This window comes from Oncorhynchus mykiss, chromosome 13 (genome assembly GCF_013265735.2).
Source record: "Oncorhynchus mykiss isolate Arlee chromosome 13, USDA_OmykA_1.1, whole genome shotgun sequence".
NCBI lineage: Eukaryota > Metazoa > Chordata > Actinopteri > Salmoniformes > Salmonidae > Oncorhynchus > Oncorhynchus mykiss.
In genome coordinates, this window is record NC_048577.1 from 46,177,883 (window position 1) to 46,200,218 (window position 22,336).

The 22,336-nt window shown below is 43.8% G+C and overlaps 2 protein-coding genes across 5 annotated transcripts; both read left to right on the forward strand.

Moving 5' to 3' along the window:
• Positions 1-2,029: 2,029 nt before the first annotated feature.
• LOC100136054 (THO complex subunit 4) lies at positions 2,030-5,498 on the forward strand. The gene is made up of 6 exons (XM_021558267.2): positions 2,030-2,446; positions 3,878-4,024; positions 4,150-4,297; positions 4,696-4,762; positions 4,852-5,026; positions 5,190-5,498. Exons 1-6 carry the CDS (start codon positions 2,201-2,203, stop codon positions 5,202-5,204), a joined length of 798 nt encoding a protein of 265 aa, XP_021413942.2. The 5' UTR covers positions 2,030-2,200; the 3' UTR covers positions 5,205-5,498.
• Positions 5,499-6,523: 1,025 nt separating this feature from the next.
• Positions 6,524-22,234, forward strand: LOC110486565 (rho GDP-dissociation inhibitor 1). Of its 4 annotated transcripts, none has more exons than XM_036941282.1 (6): positions 6,524-6,667; positions 17,401-17,596; positions 18,960-19,046; positions 19,699-19,775; positions 19,997-20,060; positions 20,463-22,234. In XM_036941282.1, exons 2-6 carry the CDS (start codon positions 17,407-17,409, stop codon positions 20,660-20,662), a joined length of 618 nt encoding a protein of 205 aa, XP_036797177.1. In that variant the 5' UTR covers positions 6,524-6,667; positions 17,401-17,406; the 3' UTR covers positions 20,663-22,234. The 4 variants fall into 4 exon arrangements, with proteins under 4 accessions (XP_036797177.1, XP_021413948.1, XP_021413947.1 ...); XM_021558273.2 differs by having other exon boundaries at positions 18,963-19,046; XM_021558272.2 differs by having other exon boundaries at positions 6,528-6,667; positions 17,404-17,596.
• Positions 22,235-22,336: the final 102 nt, after the last annotated feature.

The window sequence follows — 22,336 nt, forward strand, 5'->3', positions numbered from 1 at the left end:
TATGACAAAACATTTATTTTTGCTACTCTAATTAAGTTGGTAACCAGTTTATAATAGCAATAAGGTAGCTCAGGGTTGTGGCACACCCCCTCGTGCCTTATTGTGTAATATAATGGTGTGTATAGACAGTATGGCTAGTATACTGTATGAACAGGAGTGGTGTGTACAGCGGTAGTTATAGGATGAATACAGTATATACATATGAAGTTGGTAAAACAGTGTGTAAACGTTATTAAAGTGACCAGTGTTCAATGACTATGTACACAGGGCAGCAGTTTTTTATTTTATTTTTATTTCACCTTTATTTAACCAGATAGGCTAGTTAAGAACAAGTTCTCATTTACAACTGCGACCGGGCCAAGTTAAAGCATAGCAGTGTGAACAGACAACAACACAGAGTTACACATGGAATGGAGTAAACAATAAACAAGTCAATAACACAGTAGAAAAAAAAGAGTCTATATACATTGTGTGCAAAAGGCATGAGGAGGTAGGCGAATAATTACAATTTAGCAGATTAACACTGGAGTGATAAATGATCAGATGGTCATGTGCAAGTAGAGATACTGGTGTGCAAAAGAGCAGAAAAGTAAATAAGTAAAAACAGTATGGGGATGAGGTAGGTAAATTGGGTGGGCTATTTACAGATGGACTATGTACAGCTGCAGTGATCGGTTAGCTGCTCAGATAGCAGATGTATAAAGTTGGTGAGTGAAATAAAAGTCTCCAACTTCAGTGATTTCTGCAATTCTTCCAGTCACAGGCAGCAGAAAACTGGAAGGAAAGGCGGCCAAATGAGGTGTTGGCTTTAGGGATGATCAGTGAGATACACCTGCTGGAGCGCGTGCTACGGGTGGGTGTTGCCATCATGAACTGAGATAAGGCGGCGCTTTACCTAGCATGGACTTGTAGATGACCTTGGAGCCAGTGAGTCTGGCGACGAATATGTAGTGAGGGCCAGCCAACTAGAGCATACAGGTCGCAGTGGTGGGTGGTATAAGGTGCTTTAGTAACAAAACAGATGGCACTGTGATAAACTGCATCTAGTTTGTTGAGTAGAGTATTGGAAGCTATTTTGTAGATGACATCGCCGAAGTCGAGGATCGGTAGGATAGTCAGTTTTACTAGGGTAAGTTTGGCGGCGTGAGTGAAGGAGGCTTTGTTGCGAAATAGAAAGCCGACTGTAGATTTGATTTTGGATTGGAGATGTTTGATATGAGTCTGGAAGGAGAGTTTACAGTCTAGCCAGACACCTAGGTACTTATAGATGTCCACATATTCTAGGTCGGAACCATCCAGGGTGGTGATGCTAGTCGGGCGTGCGGGTGCAGGCAGTGAACGGTTGAAAAGCATGCATTTGGTTTTACTAGCGTTTAAGAGCAGTCGGAGGCCACGGAAGGAGTGTTGTATGGCATTGAAGCTCGTTTGGAGGTTAGATCGCAGTGTCCAAGGAAGGGCCAGAAGTATACAGAATGGTGTCGTCTGCGTAGAGGTGGATCAGGGAATCGCCCGCAGCAAGAGCAACATCATTGATATATACAGAGAAAAGAGTCGGCCCGAGAATTGAACCCTGTCTCTAAGATAGCTGGCTAGTAAAAGTGCCCTAAGTTCAGGGCAGTGTACTGGGGGGAAGCCGGCTAGTGGTGACTATTTAACAGTCTGATGGCATGGAGATAGAAGCTGTTTTAAAGTCTCTCGGTCCCGGCTTTGATGCACCTGTACTGTCTCTACCTTCTAGATGGTAGAGGGGTGACCAGGCCATGTCTCGGATGGCTGAGGGGCCAAGCCGAATTGCACCAACTATCAAGGAATATGTCAGATCTATCTATTTTTGTATAACCAGCAGTACAGTAAATTCGAGACCATTGCGCTGCTGCACTGATAATAGCAGCACAGGTCTTTGTAGTGATATGACTCAAGGGATCAATTTCAAATGGTCCCTTCTTGATTTAACAGCATAACCTGAGTAAAACTGTGGAAGGGGCGGCGCACAACAAGCGGACACTGACAGCGTCATCCGTCCTCACGTAACGAGGGCTCGTGGCTATAAAGACAGCTTGCGCTCCATTTTAGCGGGTTTTTTTCTCACGCAACTGAGTAGTACCGCCGGGTTATTACCACGTTTTTTATACTTAAGGCAGGGATCAGTCAGGCTAGTTTTTAGTTCGCTAACAGTTCTTAGCGTAATTGAAACTGCATAATGTCTGATAAGATGGATATGTCTCTAGACGACATCATCAAGCAGAACAGGCAGCAGAGAGGGGGCGCAGGAGGCCGTGGTGGTGGAAGAGGCCGTGGCCGGGGAGGCTCTGGCGTGGGCCGAGGTGGTGGTGTTGGCCGTGGAGCAGCTGCTGGAGGCTTTGGGGGCCGAGGTGGAGGATCGGGCCCCATGAGGAACCGACCGAACCTGAGCCGTGGCAGAGCAAGACCTACGCCATACAGCAGGGTATGAGAAATTTAGAGGAATGGGCTGCGAAAAAGGAAAAATGCCTGCGCGACGTCCTAATCTTCAGGCTTGCTAGCTGCTCCCAATGCAATCAATGGCTAGCTTGCTAGTCGAGAGGCACTTAGCTAGCTAATCGAATTTCTCTCGAATTAACCAAGGGAAACCCTTTAAATTGCATGGAGATATAATGCACATAATGTATCCTTGTCCACCCAAACCCATGCCTGTTACCACTTTTTGAGAATAAGCTTTTGGAGCAGGTTAGCTAGTTGCTAACTCTGGAAAAGCTGCTAACCTACAAGGCCCAGACGGCGCCATTTTGAATTCAGCATCTTCAATCAATGAAATATTGATTTCATGGTCTGTCGCAGTCTCTTTCGACCCAGAAAGTCACTTGTTGGACCACCGAACGGAACTGCATCGAAGAATATCGTTGCATTTGGATGATTTTTTTTTTGTAGCAGAGGCAACTTTTGGCGTTTCATCCTGCACTCCTATCCTTTTGTTTGGGAGTGGCAGGCGGGTTACCACAATCCCCTTTGAGCAGCACCATGTCAACACAGAACGGTGTCCTTTATGGATGGAGCAGTGGACTTTTCCCCCTCTTATTACATACATATTTTTATCTCCACATTTCTAGTAATGTTACTCGTCACAACTCAATCAAAATGGCGTGGTTTCAAAATGGACGCTCAGATGGTTGACATCCATGTTCCGGCCAGGTAGTTGGTGTACTTTATTTTGCTAGTTGTCTCTTTCAGACAATGGACACTTAACTCATCAAAGCCAATTCATGGCTTTTAAAGAACAATTTAAGCTAAAAACCACAGCTGGAGTCGACACTGATGCAAAGTACTACAGCGCCATACGGATGGATGACTTTCTTCAGCATACTACTCTCGCTGGGGGATGGCCGCCTGGAGAGCCTTTGGTGGAGGAGCAGATGGCAAGAGAACAGTGGGCGACATTGCTAGCCTAGTTAGCCAACAAGGGGGTGGGAGCGGAGTGCAGATGGTAGCGAGTAAACGTGTACTGTTATTAATGACTTGTTCACTGCTAAATGTTGATGAAAATAGCCTCAGACGTTAATGCACACCATTATATTATGGGAAATGTTTCATTTTTTTAGTAGGGCCCATCAGTTTTAGCAAAATGCTTTAAGACCTGTTAACTTGGTCTAGTGTCTAGAATTGATATGTTGCCATGTGTCCTGTTTTTGAACTGGTTTACTTGCTTGTAGTGATTGGGTGGGCACTGGGCAGGGAATGCTGGGATTTTCCATGGGGTAGCAGTGTGCCAACCACCTGGCCCTGTTGGCTGTGTATTCCCTGGTCTCCCCAGCACCTACCCAGCTGTGTGGACTGGACTCTGTGATTGGCAGAGACAGGGGAGCCTGAAGTTAGCAGGTTCGTTCTCTTTCATCTGTTGCAGCCCAAGCAGATTCCTGATAAATGGCAACACGACATGTACGGCAATCATGGCTTCAATGCCAGTGTTGGGGGTGGCGCTGGTGTGGAAACCGGAGGGAAGCTTCTTGTCTCCAATCTCGACTTCGGCGTTTCAGACGCAGATATTCAGGTACATCTAATTTTATTTTTGACTTGGTTAACTCTTTAGAAATGGCTTATCTGCCTTGGCTTAGCATTTCCAAAATGGCACTTGAAATCACTTACAATCACAATACATGGTTTCTCTCACTGCAGGAGCTCTTTGCGGAGTTTGGTACACTGAAGAAGGCAGCTGTTCACTATGACCGGTCGGGCAGGAGCTTAGGCACTGCAGATGTCCACTTTGAGAGGAAGGCAGATGCTCTAAAAGCTATGAAACAGTACAACGGTGTACCACTTGATGGTAGGTTTCTCATTTGGCTTTGACAATTGCCACAAATACTATGTCATTTGTACCTTGCTGAAACATTTAATTGTTTTGTGCTGCTGAGGTGTCTTTCACCATGCTGACACTGTATATTCATCCAACCTTCAAGTTGCTGAAGGTTAAAACTTACATGTGTGCTCAGGTGGTTGCCATCCATGTTCAGACCAGGTAGTTAGCTTGTTTTACTAGTTCTCTTACAGAAAATGGACGTTTAACTCATCAAAGCCAACTCATGGTGTTTAAATAACAATTTAAACAAATAACCACACCGCCGGAGTCGACACTGATGCAAAGAACTACTGCGCCATATGGATGTTTATCTATCTTCAGCACACTACTCTTGCTGGTGATAACCTGAATACTTTCTCTTGCAGGGCGTCCCATGAACATACAACTTGTCACATCACAGATCGACACACAAAGACGACCACCCATGCAGGGGTAAGTTAAGATTGAGCTGTTTTCCAAAACAACCTGAGCCAATGATAAGTGTCATGAATGGAAAGTGCTAATGTTCAGATGTTCTACAGTATGAATCGAGGAGGTGGTGGCATGAACAGGGGTCGTGGTGGTGGGTTTAGAGGGATGCAGAGAGGACGTGGAGCAGGACGTGGAGGAGGCAGGGGCCGAGGTGGCCGCGGGGGAAGCACTAAGCCACTTTCCGCTGAAGAGCTGGATGCCCAGTTAGATGCCTACAATGCCAGGGTGAGTCTCGGTTTGAAAATGAGAAAGGGGTTATGGAGTGTTGTAGGAAGTAAAAAAAAAAAAACATTTGTCCCACATGTATATGGCGTTGGAAATTAATGATGGGACAGGCCTACTATGGTAGCATGCGTTTTATCTGATGCGTTTCCTCCACCCACCCCAGATGGAAACAAGCTAAGAGCCTAGGTGAATCCTCCAGGCTGCATTACTCTCCAGGCTGAACATGAGGACAGTCGCTGTTGTTACAGCGTTGAAGATGCAGGACATTTTACACTTAAATGTCTTCTGGTGTGATTTAAATTTGTATCAATCCTTTTAAATTCTCCAATGTGTTTTTTTTTTACCAATTTTTGTTTTTTGGAAAAAAAATATTGGTTTTGACTGTAGGTTTAAGGGGGTGAGTGGGGCTTTCCTTGCTGCTCTGATTCCTTTCCCCGTAGATCATTGTAATAAACCCTGCAGTACAAATTAACCATACTGACTGATTTGTTTTTTGTTGTCACGTGCACAAGTACAGAGAAATCCCTTGCATTGTTGGGAGGCCTGCAAGTAAGGGTTTCACATTGTTTACATAGTATGTGACAATTAAAATACAACTTGTTTGCTCGTTCACAACAATGCAGTGATCAATATCGGTAGTACTATAAAGTACAACAAAGATATAAGCACACAAAGGTAAGCTTTCTACAGGGTTAGTGCCAATACTATATTTACAATGTGCGGGGAATGAGATTTGTGGTAGAGGTAGATATGTAGAGTTAAGGTGATTAGGCATCAGGGTATATGATAAACAGCAGCAGAAGTGCATGTCGGGTCAGTGTGAGCAAGTAGTGTGCATGGAGCAAAAATAAGGGGCAATGAAGATGGTCAGTGTAGCCATCTTGTTAGCTATTTGACGTTATGGCTTTAAGGGCCTATGCCACATAGACTTTTGCAGTGCCAAATCTCTGGTTCCAAACATTGTGTCTCTGGTTCCAAACATTGTGCAACAGCCGGACACTGAAAGTACTGAGGTTGTCATGCACATCTTAGCTGAAGTACACTGCACCCAACGGTGCAATAGGACATGGGAAAATGTCTAAAAAAAGAGGTGTCATATTTGGCGACGTAAACTATCCTGTCGTTTTACTACAATTAGACCAAATTTGACGCAACTGCGACACATTTGATTCGCCCAGATCCAAAGGATGTATAAGTGACTGCGTTACCTAGGCTAAACCACTAGATGGCCACATAGTCCATTGAGTAACATTGCTTTGCTAAGGCTACTTTGTCTGTTTTGCAGTCTGTCCATTACTGATGTTTAAAAACATGGTCTGTTACTCTGTACTTGATAAGGTCATTCCTGTCCCATCTGGGCTCTCAAATGACGTGATTGTTTGCGAATTTTCATACTCTAAGGTAATTGCGCTAATTTACTATACGTGTATTCTAGTCTACAAATACATTCGCGAGTTTATGGTAACGAGCATTTACCTGACTAGTGCACTTTACACCAGGCTTGTTGTTGAGCGCCCGCCTACATTCGGACAGCCTTTGTAGTGCGAGTCAATATTCCCGGAAGCGTGCTGTGCGTTTGATTTGAGCTGCTCCCTCCTCGCCATTCAGTGGCGCGTACTCCAGTGTCGCTGCAGCATTACGGTAAGGTCCGAGAGTGTTTTATCAACTTTTCAAAAATGTGTCTACATTTAAGCTAAAACGCTCATTTGTACTTCCATGTTTGGTAGTACAGAGTTGCAAGTTCTGGTTACTCGTGCAACTTGTTACATGCTAACTAGCAACTTCAGGATGTGTAGATTACTCATCTTAATTGTGACGCAGACCAGGAACTGATGTTTGCTCTATGGTTGCTGCCAGTTTAATTATTTAATTATTACAGTGATAAGTAATCTCTTTCCATGGAGGTAAGCTATCCTTGTGAATATCCACTAAATTGATCTGTGATTAGATCCTGTCGACTAAACAAGTCATTAAATGAATTTCAAAACACTATTCAAGAGAAACAAGTTAATTGTTTGTTCAGACCCAATGAATGGGTATGTATAGGCTAACTTTTCATCTCATGAAAATTGCTCACGTTCTGTCAGCAGTTGACACTTCCTGGAATGCAAGTTTATTTTCCGCGGTGATTCAGCATTGAACATATTTTTCTTAAACTTGATTGAAGGGAATGAGCGAATCCTGTAAATTGCTGCAAATATTATTTATATACACTATCTGAAAGGGAGTTTGATACAGATGTATATTTAAAATAGGCCTAATGAAGTTCAGATTTGACTGACGGATCCAGGAGGACTCACCAACTGACTGGCACACTTCAAATAATGCAACTTTTAAACCCAGTCAGCATATCTGTTAGGACGTGTTTTTGTGGCATACAAACGTGTGCATCTTTTCTGAAAATTATTAGGCCCAGTAACCCGACAGACTGGCGGTGACATGCTTGCAAAACTACGAGGGCTGGCTTTTTCCTGAACGTGAAGCCTCCCTTTCCTTCCTGTTTCTGACGAATGGCGCGGTAGAGTTCTAGTTCCTTCTGTTGGAGAGTAGGCCAGGGCGAGTCTTAGGTCTTCACCAAATTTAACCCTTTCCTCTTAGTATTATCAATTTACAGGTAGTTCACTCACTGTAAGTAAAACGATTTATAGTATCTGTAAGGTAAAGCAAACATACTAACATTTCAAAAGCCAGGCTGCTACATTTTTTGCTCTTTTCGACCTACATAAGAACACTATAGCATCTGCTGGATGTTCAGCAGTTCAAAGGTCCCCTAGCCTTGTTATTAACTCAACAAGCTTACAATGTTCTATGCAACAGGAATAAAAACAATAACTCTACATATTTATCTTTCCAGAGTTCGAGGGACATGTCATGTTGACTTAATTGATATACACTTCAAGCCAAATAGCTTCTTCATATTTTCAGCGTTAGGGCTTCACTAGTCTGTTATTTAGTTCATGTGACATTTTGTATTACCCTGTCAGTTTGTGGCAATGGGGGGTATTGATCCATAGGGATACTTTGGGCATCTGTCCCCTTTACCACTATCCAATCAATGGCAGCTCACCACTGCAACTACCATTGTTTTCTCTTCTGGAATGCTGTTTTTCTACTGACTTGTTTTGTTTTGAGTAGGACTAGAGATTTTAAATCTCTGATGTGATGTTTTTCAGTAAACCCCTTTCAACAATAATTGGTTTCATGTTTTCTATGCTATGTTATTTAATAGGACTTTTTAGAGAATTTCCCAGCCTTTGGATTGATATGTAAGTGTTAACTTCTCATTCGACAACCACATGCCTTGGACAATACCCACAGCCATGTAGCTAATCCTGTAATGGAGGTTAGAAATTAGCTAGGAGAGAGATGGAAGCTTGCTCACTTTAAGAAGAAAAATATCTGTGCGTTTTTATCAAAAATCAGGTTAAGATTGGTTCCTGGAATCGTGGAGTAATCACTACGCTTAAACCTCCTTGTCTCTACTTCCCTGTCACTCTGCATTAAGGGAGGGGATCTGGTTGGGGAAATTGTAGCAAACCAAAGGAGATTAAATTCAGGGCTGAGCACAGCACCATCTGATGGCCTACAATATGTAGCACACAGTGTACATAAAGACAACTCGCCACAATGGAGGTATGGAGATTTAATGACGCCTCCCACACATTCCACCCCCTCCTATAGCCTGTCATGACAAGAACCAGGCCTGATGTTGACCCCTTTTCTCTCAGAGCCAGTTGGCTATCTGTCCTCTTTCTGCCTGTCAGTTCCTTCTGTTTTTGCTGTAACTCGCAAGGGACTAGAAACGAGGACACTGGCCAGCATCTCCACACATACAGCAGTGTTAAAGATTAGCTCTTCTCTTCTGCTGTTCCTCCTCATTGTACTGTGGCTTAGACTGAACAACAGACCACACAACCCCCAAATGTACCCCAGGGGATATCAGCCTTCACATACACCTCATTCAAAAGGAAATGGCTTCCCTTCATGCAGGATATGTCCTTATTTAGTCATTGCTGTCATCCACCAAAGGGCAAATGTTACACTGTGCATACTTTTTGGTTTCTTGTTGCAGATGTTGAGATGTTCCTCAGACCACATGACTAGTGCCATCAAGTTTACCACCCATCATTAGGTCATTGCTCTGTCAATGATGCCACATTAAAAAGCCCAACTGAATGGAGCCACCATACAACAGTAGGCTTATTGCTGTCCGTAGTGGATGCTGTTGCCTTGTTGTTACCAAGGGAGGCAGACATAATCTGGGCATGTGTCGCTACTCGCTAAGCCCCCCCACCGTGCAGGGAGAGAGCCCTGACCTTTCAGCTGGCACCTTGGCACTCCCGTTAACTCTCAGCTTCCTGCTGTGTCTATACAGAGTGATTTCTCAGACCGGTTATTTTTAATGCTCAGACCGTATTTGTTCTAGTTTCCCCCCTTGAGGTAGAATATATTTTTCTCTTTCGTCTGATACTTCCTCAATTTTGACTCCTCTCTGCGCTGTTTATTCATGTCTCACTCTGTGGAAATGAGTGCCTCCTGCATGGCATCATTTCTGCGAGGCACAATCCTTCCTGAAGGCACTGTTCTGCATTTAGCGCTGCATCCTCTGCTTTGTGCAGCAGCCCAGCGTGTCTGACATTACATCAAGCCAGCGTTGCTTACCTGAATACCTGCTAACAAATCAAGACTGCAATGGGGTTTACGTCAGGTGGAGAAAAGCTTACAGGGAAGTCAAGGGGATCATTTAGAAGCCTTTTGCATTACTATGTGTGTTTAAGTGCAGTCCAACATGTGGTTAAACACAGTCCTCTTCTCTAACTGGCGGATGTGAGTCATGTTGTCGGCAGAACATGAAGGAAACACAATCACAGTTGACAAAAGTGCTGCAGAGCACAAGGAAGTCAAGCACTCTGGTGAATGGCACATAAGTCTAGAAGGGCGTCACAAAGCTACATCACAAGGACACATGAAACGGTGCGTCCTGTGGGGAGGAAAGGGAGAAATGCTAAAGTTCACTTTTAGAGCTAGGTCTATGACAGGGAGGGAGACCGAACAGAGAGGATCAAAATAGCCATAGATGTTTTGTGTGTGACATTAGGAGTCAGAGTAAAAAGAGTATCCAGGCTGCTTGCCAAATCTAAGGTTGGTACAGCACAACGTTCCTGGAGGCGGTTGTGTCAGTGATTAGGTAGGTTTATCAGAGACTTGCCTGGAGCTGGAGTTCAGCCCAATGAATGAGTACGTAATCCCTGATTTCTCAATCTCTTCTTCTCTTGTCCTGACTGCCATTTCTCCTCCCCGTCTGTGGTTTAAAGATAATTGTAGCTTTTGGACAATGCCAGCTGTTCTTTATTGCAGAATACACTTGGGCGATCACTTTATTATTATTTAAATAAAAAAAAATGTTTTACTCTGCCTTAGACATGGCTGAGACACTAGATTGCAGTAAATGCTTCTATTTTAGCATTTGTAATGTATCTTATCTATTAAAATTCCGTTCAAATTGCTGTCAGGCTTGTGCTGTCCTTTTCCTGTACTCTTCCCTGTGAAATGTCAAAGGTGAAGTCCTATGAGAGTACAAGTGAATGGGTTAGTTGGAAAAGAATAAATACAAATAAAAGACAGCTATGTGACCTTTACTACAGAAGAATGATTTATGAGCTGGAAATTTCTTGAGGAACCCTTTGTTTGCCTTTTTTGGGGGGGGGGGATTAAGATTTGGTTTCTGACACAGAAAGACTAAAGTTACATACATGGGATGCTTTAGTGAATTTCAGAATGTCTGGAATAGAAAAGGCAGAAATAAAACAATTCAATAAACATTCGCAGCCAGTCATCCAAAACACAGCCCTATGCAGTCGTTAAATTCTTATAGAATCTTTTCCGGTTAAACTGAACTAACTTTGAAGGAAAAGAGGAACTTAAGGTTTTGTCTTTGAGTTTATGTCACTTCCAACTCTGACCTGTGCTGAACTTCTTTATGTTTGTGTCCTGCTTACAGAAAGCCTCCATCAACCACAATGTCTTTAGCCATTTTCATCAACTCGGGAGGCGTGTCTCGCCCTTGTTCAATTTGGTAATGAAGACCCTTGAATCTGTAGTGGACACCAAAGAGGTTTGTCAGGGGAATCATCTTGATGTGTCACCACTGACACCCCCAAACACTTCCCCTTTGCTATTCCCCAATTGCCTTATTAGCAGTAATCTCTGTCCCAATAATCTTACTGCTCTAATTGTTGCTAAGGAACAGCCCTAATCTTGGTGTCAGCTACTCTAGAAACCAGAGTGCTTGGATGACTATTCCTGGACCTGATCAAATGGGGATAATCCTCCAATTAAAGCTATTGGTATTTATTTAGCAGCAAGTGGTAAGAACCAGTGTGAGGGGTTCAATGTTGACACATAAGCCGATCACTACCTGTATTTATACCTCAGTTACACCAAAACATGTCACTTAGCAGTGACGAGTGAACAAGACCTTATTTCCGTAGTCAGTCAGTATTTGTGCCATGTCAGCTGGTGGAAAAATGTGTATTGGGACTTATGTTATTGTTGAAACTAGGCTTAATCTATTTCATTGAGCTCAATGGACCTATAATTGACCCAATCATCAATTTCGTGCTTAGTGAAGATCGCATATGAATCATTATCTTGACGTGGTTGGTCAAGCCAGAAACTGAACGTGCTCCAATAACTTATTCTATGCAAGCCAAACTGTGTTGAGAATGAGATGGCTGCCAACTATTGAACAGTATTTATAGTCTACGTGTTTGCCTATGGGCATTAGGCAGTCATGCCAAGCAATGGCCACACTGATAAACGTGTGAGACTGAAGTGGGTCACTGCTCGGATGGTGCCTCACATCCGTTGTAACTTCCTACTAAAATATGTATCTCATGATAATTGTTGCATTGTACTATTTTTTTTAAAACTCTAGCCACCCTGACTCCCATCCTAGTACTCTCAACAGTATGATTTTTGTTTTTCACCCTCTTGTTTGTCACTATTTCCTGTCCCCCACCTCACCCCCTCTTTTTATCGATCCACTTATTGTGATGCACACACCCCCTCCAGCTGTAGCCGCTTGACCCAACAGCAGGCCAGTCATGAGGGGCTGTGTTGTGGTGTGCGTTAGCAGCAGAGAAATATAGCACTCCTGAAGTATTCCCTCTCATTTATCACCACACCAATCATGGGGGACAACTCGGTATGTAGCGGCAGTCCACCAAGGCTCAGGCCTGGATCTAGGCTAGCACATGAGGAGCGACTGCCAAATTAATAGAGATGACATGAGAAAGATGGCACAGTATCCCTGAATCTGGTACAGTCCTCCCCTCCCACCCCTAACAACATGTCCTTCTCACTATTTCTCCAACTTCACACACATTTGCACAGCTGAGCTACCAAAACACACTACTGCTAACAGAACAGGAATTTCTGCTTTAATGAGAATGTGGAGAGGCCCTGTTTGGGGAAAAATGGTGCAACGTGCTCCCTGTTCCTGCTTGGCGCAGGTCCATCTGTGTATATCAGGCGCTATGCAAAACAGAGAGGGGCGGAGGGAGAGGATTACAGAGCGAGGAGGGGGGTGGAACTGGTTAGTGTGGTGAGAGGTTTGAGAGCCAGGCATTAGCCCTTGTTTGCAGTGGTGTGATTTTAATGTACTATTGCTGGGATTGCGTGTTGAGCTGGGGTTTTTATGGTGTGTTATGTCACCAAGGTAATACCGGCGTCTGTGTTCAACATCTGGAGTCTTGCTCATGGCACAACATCAATGTTGAACTTGTCTTTTTTTCTCTTTGCAGTTGCGTGTTTGTGTGTAGCCCAATAATAAAATCTTTCACACATTGCTCTTCCCCCGAGGCGTTCTACGTGGCTTTTTAGAGCACAAGCCTGTTTTGTTATGTTTTTCTACTATTGTTATGGGGCTAAGTTTTCTCTCGTTATATTGGAATGTGTGAGCTACTACGGTCCTTGAACAAGTGTGTTTCAAACTCGACTGCTGCATGAGCATGACAGTGTGTGATATATAGCATAGCCTAGGCTTCCTGTCTCGTTGTTGGTTAGGTGGTTTCCTGTGAACTGACTGACATCCACAAACATACTGGCATTGTTCTGTGTTGTGTCAGTGGAGGTTTGCCAGGGCCCTTTGTCAAAGTAGTATTCTTGCTCTTGCCATTTTCTGTTTTACAATTCATCAGAGATACTCAATGTTGCTCAGTTAATTGATTGTATTACACTAATACACTTGTGTATTACGGTGTAATTACACAGTGCTACAGCACAGGCCAAGTTGATTCGCTTTTTCCCGAGTTGATTTGCTTTGTTGCAATGTAATTGCAGCCAGCTGGTGTCAGTTCCCCAGTAACAAATTGAGTCAATGGATTTACAGTCTCTCAGTTGAAATTCCACTTAACAAAGTATAGTAAGCTGAGAAAAGCACTAGAAGTAGCCTTGACCTGCCCTGTCAGTGCAGAGTTTAAGATTTTTACCCAGAGAAGGAATAGGTCTGTCATTTATTGTTGTGGGGGGAAAAAACTATTGGTCTGTGGTAAAGTGAACCTTTTAAAGTATTAGATGCAGTACTGCAGTAAATCACTAATGCATCAGTAGAAAATGCAGCATGGCATTGGCGCCATCACGCTGAACTGCTACCACTGAAGACTACGCTGCTGACTGTCTGTGGTGTGTACACGGATACAGAGAGGCGCTCTGTGCCAATCACTCACAATACCACAAAGAACAAGGAGGCCTGTCTTCATGAAGGAAGACAGAATGCACAGAGCAGCAGTGTTATGAAATCATCTCGGTGTAGCAGAGGTATTACACCAGCTAGACATATACATTTAGACATGCAGGCTAGACGTAGGCCTCTATTTTACTACAGTACTTAACCGGCAGGTAGCCTAGTGCAGTGGTTCCCAAACTGTGGGGCAAAGGGTGTCAGCCCCCCCACCCCCACCCCCAAAATAGAAAAACTCTGTCTGGCTTTTTTAAAAGCTGTAATAGTAGAATGCACAAGAGTTGAGTAGTGTATCATCAGCTTTCCTCAGTCATTGTAGACTGGAGAGCTATTTATAACTTGTCAGAAATGTCCAAAGATCAACTAGGCCATGTCGGCTAAAGATTTTTTATCTAGGTTTTTTGCCACAGATTTTGTTGTAATGTTTGAGTCACCCAAATAACACATGAATAAACATTAGACATGGCAAAATGTATAGAATTGCAAGAACATTAGCTTTACAACTGCAACAACATTTCTGTACCCCATGACAAAATGTGTAGAATTGCAGGAAATTAGCTTTAAACCTGCAAAAATGTTACCTTCGCCAACTACAGGGGTGTGAACAGTTTGTGTCATGAATAGTGCTTGTACCCATAGAAGTAGGGGTGGTGCAGGATGTTCCCCCATGTACCGTAACTAGAGGAGTGTGAACAGTTTGTGTCATGAATAGTGCTTGTTCCCATAGAAATAGGGGTGGTGCAGGATGTTCCCCCATATACCGTAACTAGAGAGGGGTGTGAACAGTTTGTGTCATGAATAGTGCTTGTTCCCATAGAAATAGGGGTGGTGCAGGATGTTCCCCCATATACCGTAACTAGAGGGGTGTGAACAGTTTGTGTCATGAATAGTGCTTGTTCCCATAGAAATAGGGGTGGTGCAGGATGTTCCCCCATATACCGTAACTAGAGAGGGGTGTGAACAGTTTGTGTCATGAATAGTGCTTGTTCCCATAGAAATAGGGGTGGTGCAGGATGTTCCCCCATATACCGTAACTAGAGAGGGGTGTGAACAGTTTGTGTCATGAATAGTGCTTGTTCCCATAGAAATAGGGGTGGTGCAGGATGTTCCCCCATATACCGTAACTAGAGAGGGGTGTGAACAGTTTGTGTCATGAATAGTGCTTGTTCCCATAGAAATAGGGGTGGTGCAGGATGTTCCCCCATATACCGTAACTAGAGGGGTGTGAACAGTTTGTGTCATGAATAGTGCTTGTACCCATAGAAATAGGGGTGGTGCAGGATGTTCCCCCATATACCGTAACTAGAGGGGTGTGAACAGTTTGTGTCATGAATAGTGCTTGTTCCCATAGAAATAGGGGTGGTGCAGGATGTTCCCCCATATACCGTAACTAGAGAGGGGTGTGAACAGTTTGTGTCATGAATAGTGCTTGTTCCCATAGAAATAGGGGTGCGGGATGTTCCCCAATGTTGGAAGGGGGCCTGATTAAAAAGTGAACCCCTGGCCTAGTGGTTTAGAGTTTTGGTCCAGTAACCAAAAGGTCGCTGGCAAGGTGGACAAATCTGCCATTCTGCCCTTGAGCAAGGCAGTTAACCCCCAACAACAACTGCTCCTGGACACCGATGACAGAGATGTCGATTAAGGCAGCCCTCCCGCACCTCTCTGACTCTGAGGGGTTGGGTTAAATGCAGAAGACACATTTCAGTTGAATGCATTCTGTTTTGAAAGTGACTAGGTATCCCCCTTTCCCTTCCCTATCTGGGGGGAAAGGTTGATTTCAACACTCACAGCTCTCTCCTCACAACACCCACCTCTCTGGCAAGAGGACCCTCCCTCTAATATCATTGTCCTGATTCCTGCGTAGCATCACTCTCCCCAGACCCTAATTGATGTTGACTGGTAATGCAGTGCAGCTGGGTGCTGCTCCCCACATTGGCATGTTGTTATCTGCTTGATCCACAGAAGCTTGACTGTAGCTCACAACAGTGTGGTAGAGGAGGGAGGGAGAGGGTTTGAGTTGAGATGAAGCTCTGCTTTTCGACCAACCAGCCCACTGTGGTTCCCCCCAGCGTGTACAGCGCTGGCCCCTCTCTAGTCTGACCTCCATGCTGGGACTGTGTCCAATGTAGTCCAAGCCAGGACTTGTGAATCAGGCCCAGAGATCTTTATCGCAATAGAAAGTTCTGGTTAGTCTCAGTCACATGCCCTGGCTCTGTGTGTGTGATTGGGTATTGTTTCAGAGCAGCAATGAGTCTGCTGAGGTCAAAATGCAATGAGAAAAGGATGTAAATCCATAATCATCTACCAGGACAACCTATTAACCTGGTGCCTGCCTCACAATGCATGCAAATCAGATTTATTTAAAGGATCCCAATGAGCATCTGGGAAATGGCGTGTTGACTGTTACCACAGAGTTTCTAAACCCAGAGGCCCAATATCGCAAGACTTCTGGGAACCCATGTGAAGCAGACTGGAGGCCAGACCAGGGTTTGAGAGTCAATGAGAGAAGTGCAAAATGATTCCTTAGTTTTTCATTTTCGAGAAACATGTTATTACTCAACAAAGTGACACGTTTTCATTTTTGTCAAAAACAACTTTATATCGAAGGAGTGCCTTTGATTTGATGGCCTGCACACCCGCAGTTCGGCGCGAGACGACTCCTAGACCTGATGACGTATTTCTGCGCATGAGCTTAGCTAGCCAATGTCGCCATGACATCACCTCAAGCGTGATCTGGGATTTTTATTGGTTCATACTAAAATATCTTTGCTGCTACCATCTTTCAAACTCTGGCCCTGCTTGAATAGTTTGGATATACATCCTTACCTCCTCCCTCCCTTGTAAAAGTAACCAATCTCACATGATTCATTAGTTAGTAGCATGTGAGGTCTCTACTACACGTCTTTTACCAATGCAGTCATTTCGGACCAGTGGTTTACCTGAAGACAAGGTACTGTAGGGAGGACACATTTTTCACCCTGACAAGGTATTCGGGGAGTACGCTCAGGTGTGCTGTTTTTAATCTTGTCCTCCTGCGATGTAATTTAATAAAGGCGTGTACATTTTTCGGTAAGACAGAGCCTTGGGGGGGTTTTAGAGCCTTGGGGGTTGTTTTGTGCTCACTACGTAACAACTGTGTTTTACAGTGTTTTGTGCTCACTACGTAACAACTGTGTTTTACAGTGTTTTGTGCTCACTACGTAACAACTGTGTTTCACAGTGTTTTGTGCTCACTACGTAACAACTGTGTTTTACAGTGTTTTGTGCTCACTACGTAACAACTGTCTTTTACAGTGTTTTGTGCTCACTACGTAACAACTGTGTTTCACAGTGTTTTGTGCTCACTACGTAACAACTGTGTTTTACAGTGTTTTGTGCTCACTACGTAACAACTGTGTTTTACAGTGTTTTGTGCTCACTACGTAACAACTGTGTTTTACAGTGTTTTGTGCTCACTACGTAACAACTGTGTTTTACAGTGTTTTGTGCTCACTACGTAACAACTGTGTTTTACAGTGTTTTGTGCTCACTACGTAACAACTGTGTTTTACAGTGTTTTGCCTTGCAGTTTGTTGATATATTTTCAACGTATTGGACCAAACCTCCTGACCTGTGTCTCTCTCGCTCTCAGTAGACTATGGCAGAGCAGGATCCCACCCCGGAGCAGCTGGCGGCCATCGCAGCGGCCAACGAGGAAGCGGAGGGCGGGGTCAACTACAAGCCCCCCGCTCAGAAGAGTCTGCAGGAGATCCAGGAGCTGGACAAGGACGACGAGAGCCTGCGCAAGTACAAGGAGGCCCTGCTGGGGAACGCCGCCGCGGCTACAGGTTTGTGTTGCTGCGCCAATTACACACGTAGAGACACACACACACACACACTCTGCAGACGCACTCATGTAATTTGGACACACCAGCCCTGCAGACTGTTTCTCTCTCTCCCTCTCGACCTGATTAACAAACAAACCCACATCCACAATGCACATCTTGTGCCACCATCTTTGTTTATTTTCTTATAATTTCCTCCTACTTATAAGTCCTTCAGCAGGCTTTCTTTTCAGGGATTTAATTGAATGAGTTTGCAAATACCATAAGAGAGGGTGGGAGAGGGCAACAGGCTGGCAGTCTTGGTGCTCAGTGGGTACAGCAGTGACAGAGTTACCCCCCCCTGACACCTGCAACAGTCTGTGAACTAGATACAGGCTGGCAAGATACAGGCTGCTGACTGGAAAGGAGGCCAAGCCGCCTGGGCTTTAGTTGGAGCTGCGGTATCAAAGACTGATGAACCACTGATCGCTGGTAGAAATATTTTTACATTGTTTTATGTCTGATACTCATTTCCATCTTCCAAATGTCATTATTCACAGTTGAACTGTTCTTCATGAACTGCTGTAGTTCTCTGCTTCAGCCTATTGATTTAACCCCCTTGAGTTGATTGACGCACCGATGCATCAATCTAAGTTGCATAACAAAACAAATCCCCATCAAAATCAGTCAATTTAAGCCAGAGAGAAGTTTTTTGCATTTGGATGCATCTCAATCCACCACATCCTCCGATGTCATACTTCCGCATCTGAAAGTTGGCACAGCTAGAACAGTGTTTGTCAGACCATGAGACATCCGGAAAATTGGTCTTCTCACGTTAAATGTCTGTAGCGTCGGAACGGTTTGACCTAGAAACTATTATGACCACTCTATTTATTTATTTTTAACTTTTTAACGAGATTCTCCATTTTGTGTCACCGGTTTTAAAAACAAATGGAAGTATGAAGGTAGTTTTGTGCCAACCCAAAAAAGTGGTTAAATATGTAAAAAAAAAATATATATATATATTTCCAGAGTTTAAAAAAATAATAATCTCCTAGATCTAGAACTGACACTTTAACCTTATTTCTTATGATTTTGTTTTTGACTGACCTTTTTTCCATTCCTGAATGTGTTATTCAATGCGTTTCTATGGGCTTTAGTGTTAAAGGCCAAAATCAATATATATATATTTTTTAATTATACCTAAAAGGGTCCTACAATTCTAAATCAAATAGCTAAATGATCCATAGTATGAGCATCTTAACCTCCCAATGTCTTAGACTCTAAAGAATTAAACATGCACTGCTTATAATAGTCAATGTTTGTGTTTACCATGAACTATTTTTTACATTTTGTACTTTGCTTAGATTTTTTCCCTTTCTCCCAGTAGACCCCAACGCTCCCAATGTCCAGGTGACACGCTTGACCCTGATGTGTGACACGGCGCCGCTGCCCCTGACCCTTGACCTACAGGGTGAGTAGAGCAGCACAGTGGTTGTAATGATATTTTGAGAAAAGGCTCCATATTGAAAGACTTCTAATGTGTTTTAGTGTGAAAAGAAGCCTTTGTAGTGAGCACATGTAATATTTTCCATATGAATGTGTGAGGTTGGAAGCTTACCATTGGGGGGGACAAAAGACATTGCCTCATAGCAGCCGCAATTGTCAATAGTAGCCGCAACACCTGGTTTACAAACATACGTTTTCCAGTAGACATATCAGGCATATTCTATGGGCCATTCCTAATGGATTGGTTTTATTATTCCAGTTAATGAGGCATTTCTTCTGCTGGTTTGAGACTCTTCTGCCCTCATATGGCCTGTAGAGCCACCTACAGGGAAGAAACCAGGGCCAAGAGCTGAACTCACATACAGGGAAGCGCCATCTAGTGGACACTATAATAGCAGACTACAACCCTGTTGGAACACATTTTTAAAGATGCTGAATCACTGATCTGACACCTTTCACCCATCCAGTCTAACACGATTACTTCCAGGGGAGAACTTTGTACATTGCACATATTGGAACACAATTATAGACTGCTCCTGCATTCACTCTGCCTGAGGGTCTCTGACATTCTCTTTCTGTGGTCTGGCCACCTCTTTCTCTCTGCTCGACCTCCTCAGGAGATCTGGAGTCCTTTAAGAAACAGTCCTTTGTCCTGAAGGAAGGCGTGGAGTACAAGATAAAGATCAGCTTCAAGGTGAATGAGTCTGGCCTTCTTCAACGACGTGTTATGTCTGTTTATCCAATCAAACTAACATGACCAGTGTCAGCTTGGCCACTATCAAGCTATTTTGGACATTGAAATTCAATTGTAAGCTGAATACACACCATGTCCTATCATGAAAGGGCTGCTGTCTTATCCGAAGGGTGGATGTGGAAAGAGGATGTGACCTCATCACTGATTGTCTCTGTCTGCAGGTCAACAAGGAGATTGTGTCGGGACTGAAGTATGCCCAGCAGACCTACAGGAAAGGAGTCAAGGGTAAGTTCTGCTGTTTCATTTTCTTGCTCTGTCTACTGTGAGGATTTGAGAAGGCCGGATAAGGTTAAGCAATATAGTGTACCTTCCATCTAGAGGACAACATGGGGATATGACCATATTGTTTATACTTATCCAATTATCTCAGATATCCAGATATGCATTGGAAACAGGGGTTAGGGATGTATCTGGGAGTGGCTTGGTCAACTCAGGTGACTGTATTCGCCTGTGCACACAGAAATGAGGTAAAGTTAGTAGATGAGGTATTTACATTGGCATTCCTAGACGGCCATTAAATGACTTGTTAATAGTTCCGGAGTGGCGCAGAGAGGTGGACTGTTTTTGTCAAGAGGCAACTTTGGAAAATAAATCTAAGCCCCTCCTCTCTTTTCTCTCTCTGTGTAGTTGACAAGTCAGACTACATGGTGGGGAGCTACGGGCCACGGCCGGCAGAGTATGAGTTCCTGACCCCTCTGGAGGAGGCCCCTAAAGGCATGCTGGCCCGCGGCACCTACAACATCAAGTCCAAGTTCACTGATGACGATAAGCACGACCACCTCTCCTGGGAGTGGAACCTTAACATCAAGAAAGAGTGGAAAGACTGAGGCCCCGTCAACTTAATTCTTCCCCCTCTTCTTATTCCCCCTCCATTATTTTGCATTCATAATTATGTGATAAGTAATTAAGGCAAATTGCTCTCTCGTCCACCCCAATCCCTGCAGTAGTTTCATTCCAGTCACGTTGTCATGCCATTCACCCCCCCCCCCACACACACACACACTCCTTGTGATGCTGAGTATTGAATATGTGGAGAAAGCAAATCATGTGCACAATCATGAATTTGTTTTGGTTAGTTTGTATATAACCTTTTTTTTTTATATGAAAAAAATGAAAGATTGATTTGTTAATGCTCTTGATATGGATGTCAATCAACTGTGTGAATTCCATCCTTTCCCCTTCATCCCCTCTTTACCCCCCTTCCTGCTGATTGTTTTATACAACCATGATCTGCCTTGTAAAGGTGTTGCTGTGGTAGGTCCACACTCTGTACTCTTTGTTGGGGACGTTGCTCTCTGTCAGTGGAAAGCCTTTGAGTAGATTATATGTACCAGAGTCCACACAATTAGTTTATTCTGGAACTAGTGTGAATTCCTAACCGTTAAGAGGTGCCATGAACAGCACTTACCGGCAGTCACCAGAGGCACTGTGACCACCTGCTGAAGGTGCAAGTGTGCCTCTTCCTGGTCAGGGTTTTCACCTCCCTACCTAGTTCATTCAGCAGCCATGTGGCCTTAAAGAGGATTCCTGTAGAACTAACGATGAAGGAAATGATCACAAAGAGCCATTTGCCTTTAGAACAGAACTGTCAGATTGTTACGAGAGCCTCCTACGGGGTTTGAGTAAAAGAGTTTTAGGCTGAGTGCAGGTGCGAACAGATGATCAGACAGACCATTGAGATGCTTGTACCTTCTTTCCAGAATTAGCCAGTAGAAGTAGACCATGAAAGAGAACAGCAGACATCTCTGCTCCCTTCCCTCCTCACCACATCCAGTGGTCTCAATGTGGACCACCTTTAGTGCTGTTTGCTGATGTGAATGTGTTTACGTTGATATAAAGAACCTGGTTTTGTTGACAACTAAGAAATGAGCTCCTTGTCAAATGCCCTCTAAGCAGACCTTGAGGCCTTCTTCCAGTCACTAACTCCATTACTCTAGCGTCTCATATGGGGCCTTGCTGGTGGCCCTTGTGAGCAGAGAGGAATGTCACACAAGGGTTGTTAATCTGCTCACCTCGAGTATGAATCAACTTTAGGATTACCAAAACTGGCTGTGCCTCTAGCCTTTACAACCACCAGCTGCTCTCTGCTAAGGTCAGACATTCAGAATGGGAACTCAACAAATAGTTTTGAACTTTGGGCCTGATGTTTTAGGTCAGGTCTAAGTTGTGCACAGACCCAGAGTTAAGTAGAACGAGAACAGCCAAGACCTCTTAATACAAAACCGTGTTATATTTTTCTACACTCCATTAATCAATGTCATAACTTGTGATGTAGGGCTCAGGCTGTTTGGTTTCAATGGTTCAGTATGCTTCACTGGATCATTATTCAGTATTGTTTTGATTCTGTGTGCCACCTGGAGAACACTGTTCACCTGTCACATTAAAGTCTTCAGACTGGAGGTCCCGGTGTCTTTTTAATCAGTCATGTTACTTTTTACACTGTTCTGTTATTGATCCAGCTCTAAAGTACAGCGTTCTGTAAACCATCTTTACCCTTCTAT

Bases quoted from the DNA above. Each gene is read 5' to 3' on its own strand.
- LOC110486565 (XM_036941282.1), top strand. From the start codon at position 17,407: ATGGCAGAGCAGGATCCCACCCCGGAGCAGCTGGCGGCCATCGCAGCG. The intron at 17,597-18,959 runs GTTTGTGTTGCT...CCTTTCTCCCAG, and splicing joins GAACGCCGCCGCGGCTACAG to TAGACCCCAACGCTCCCAAT. The intron at 20,061-20,462 runs GTAAGTTCTGCT...CTCTCTGTGTAG, and splicing joins CTACAGGAAAGGAGTCAAGG to TTGACAAGTCAGACTACATG.
- LOC100136054 (XM_021558267.2), top strand. From the start codon at position 2,201: ATGTCTGATAAGATGGATATGTCTCTAGACGACATCATCAAGCAGAAC. The intron at 2,447-3,877 runs GTATGAGAAATT...CATCTGTTGCAG, and splicing joins GACCTACGCCATACAGCAGG to CCCAAGCAGATTCCTGATAA. The intron at 4,298-4,695 runs GTAGGTTTCTCA...TTTCTCTTGCAG, and splicing joins CAACGGTGTACCACTTGATG to GGCGTCCCATGAACATACAA.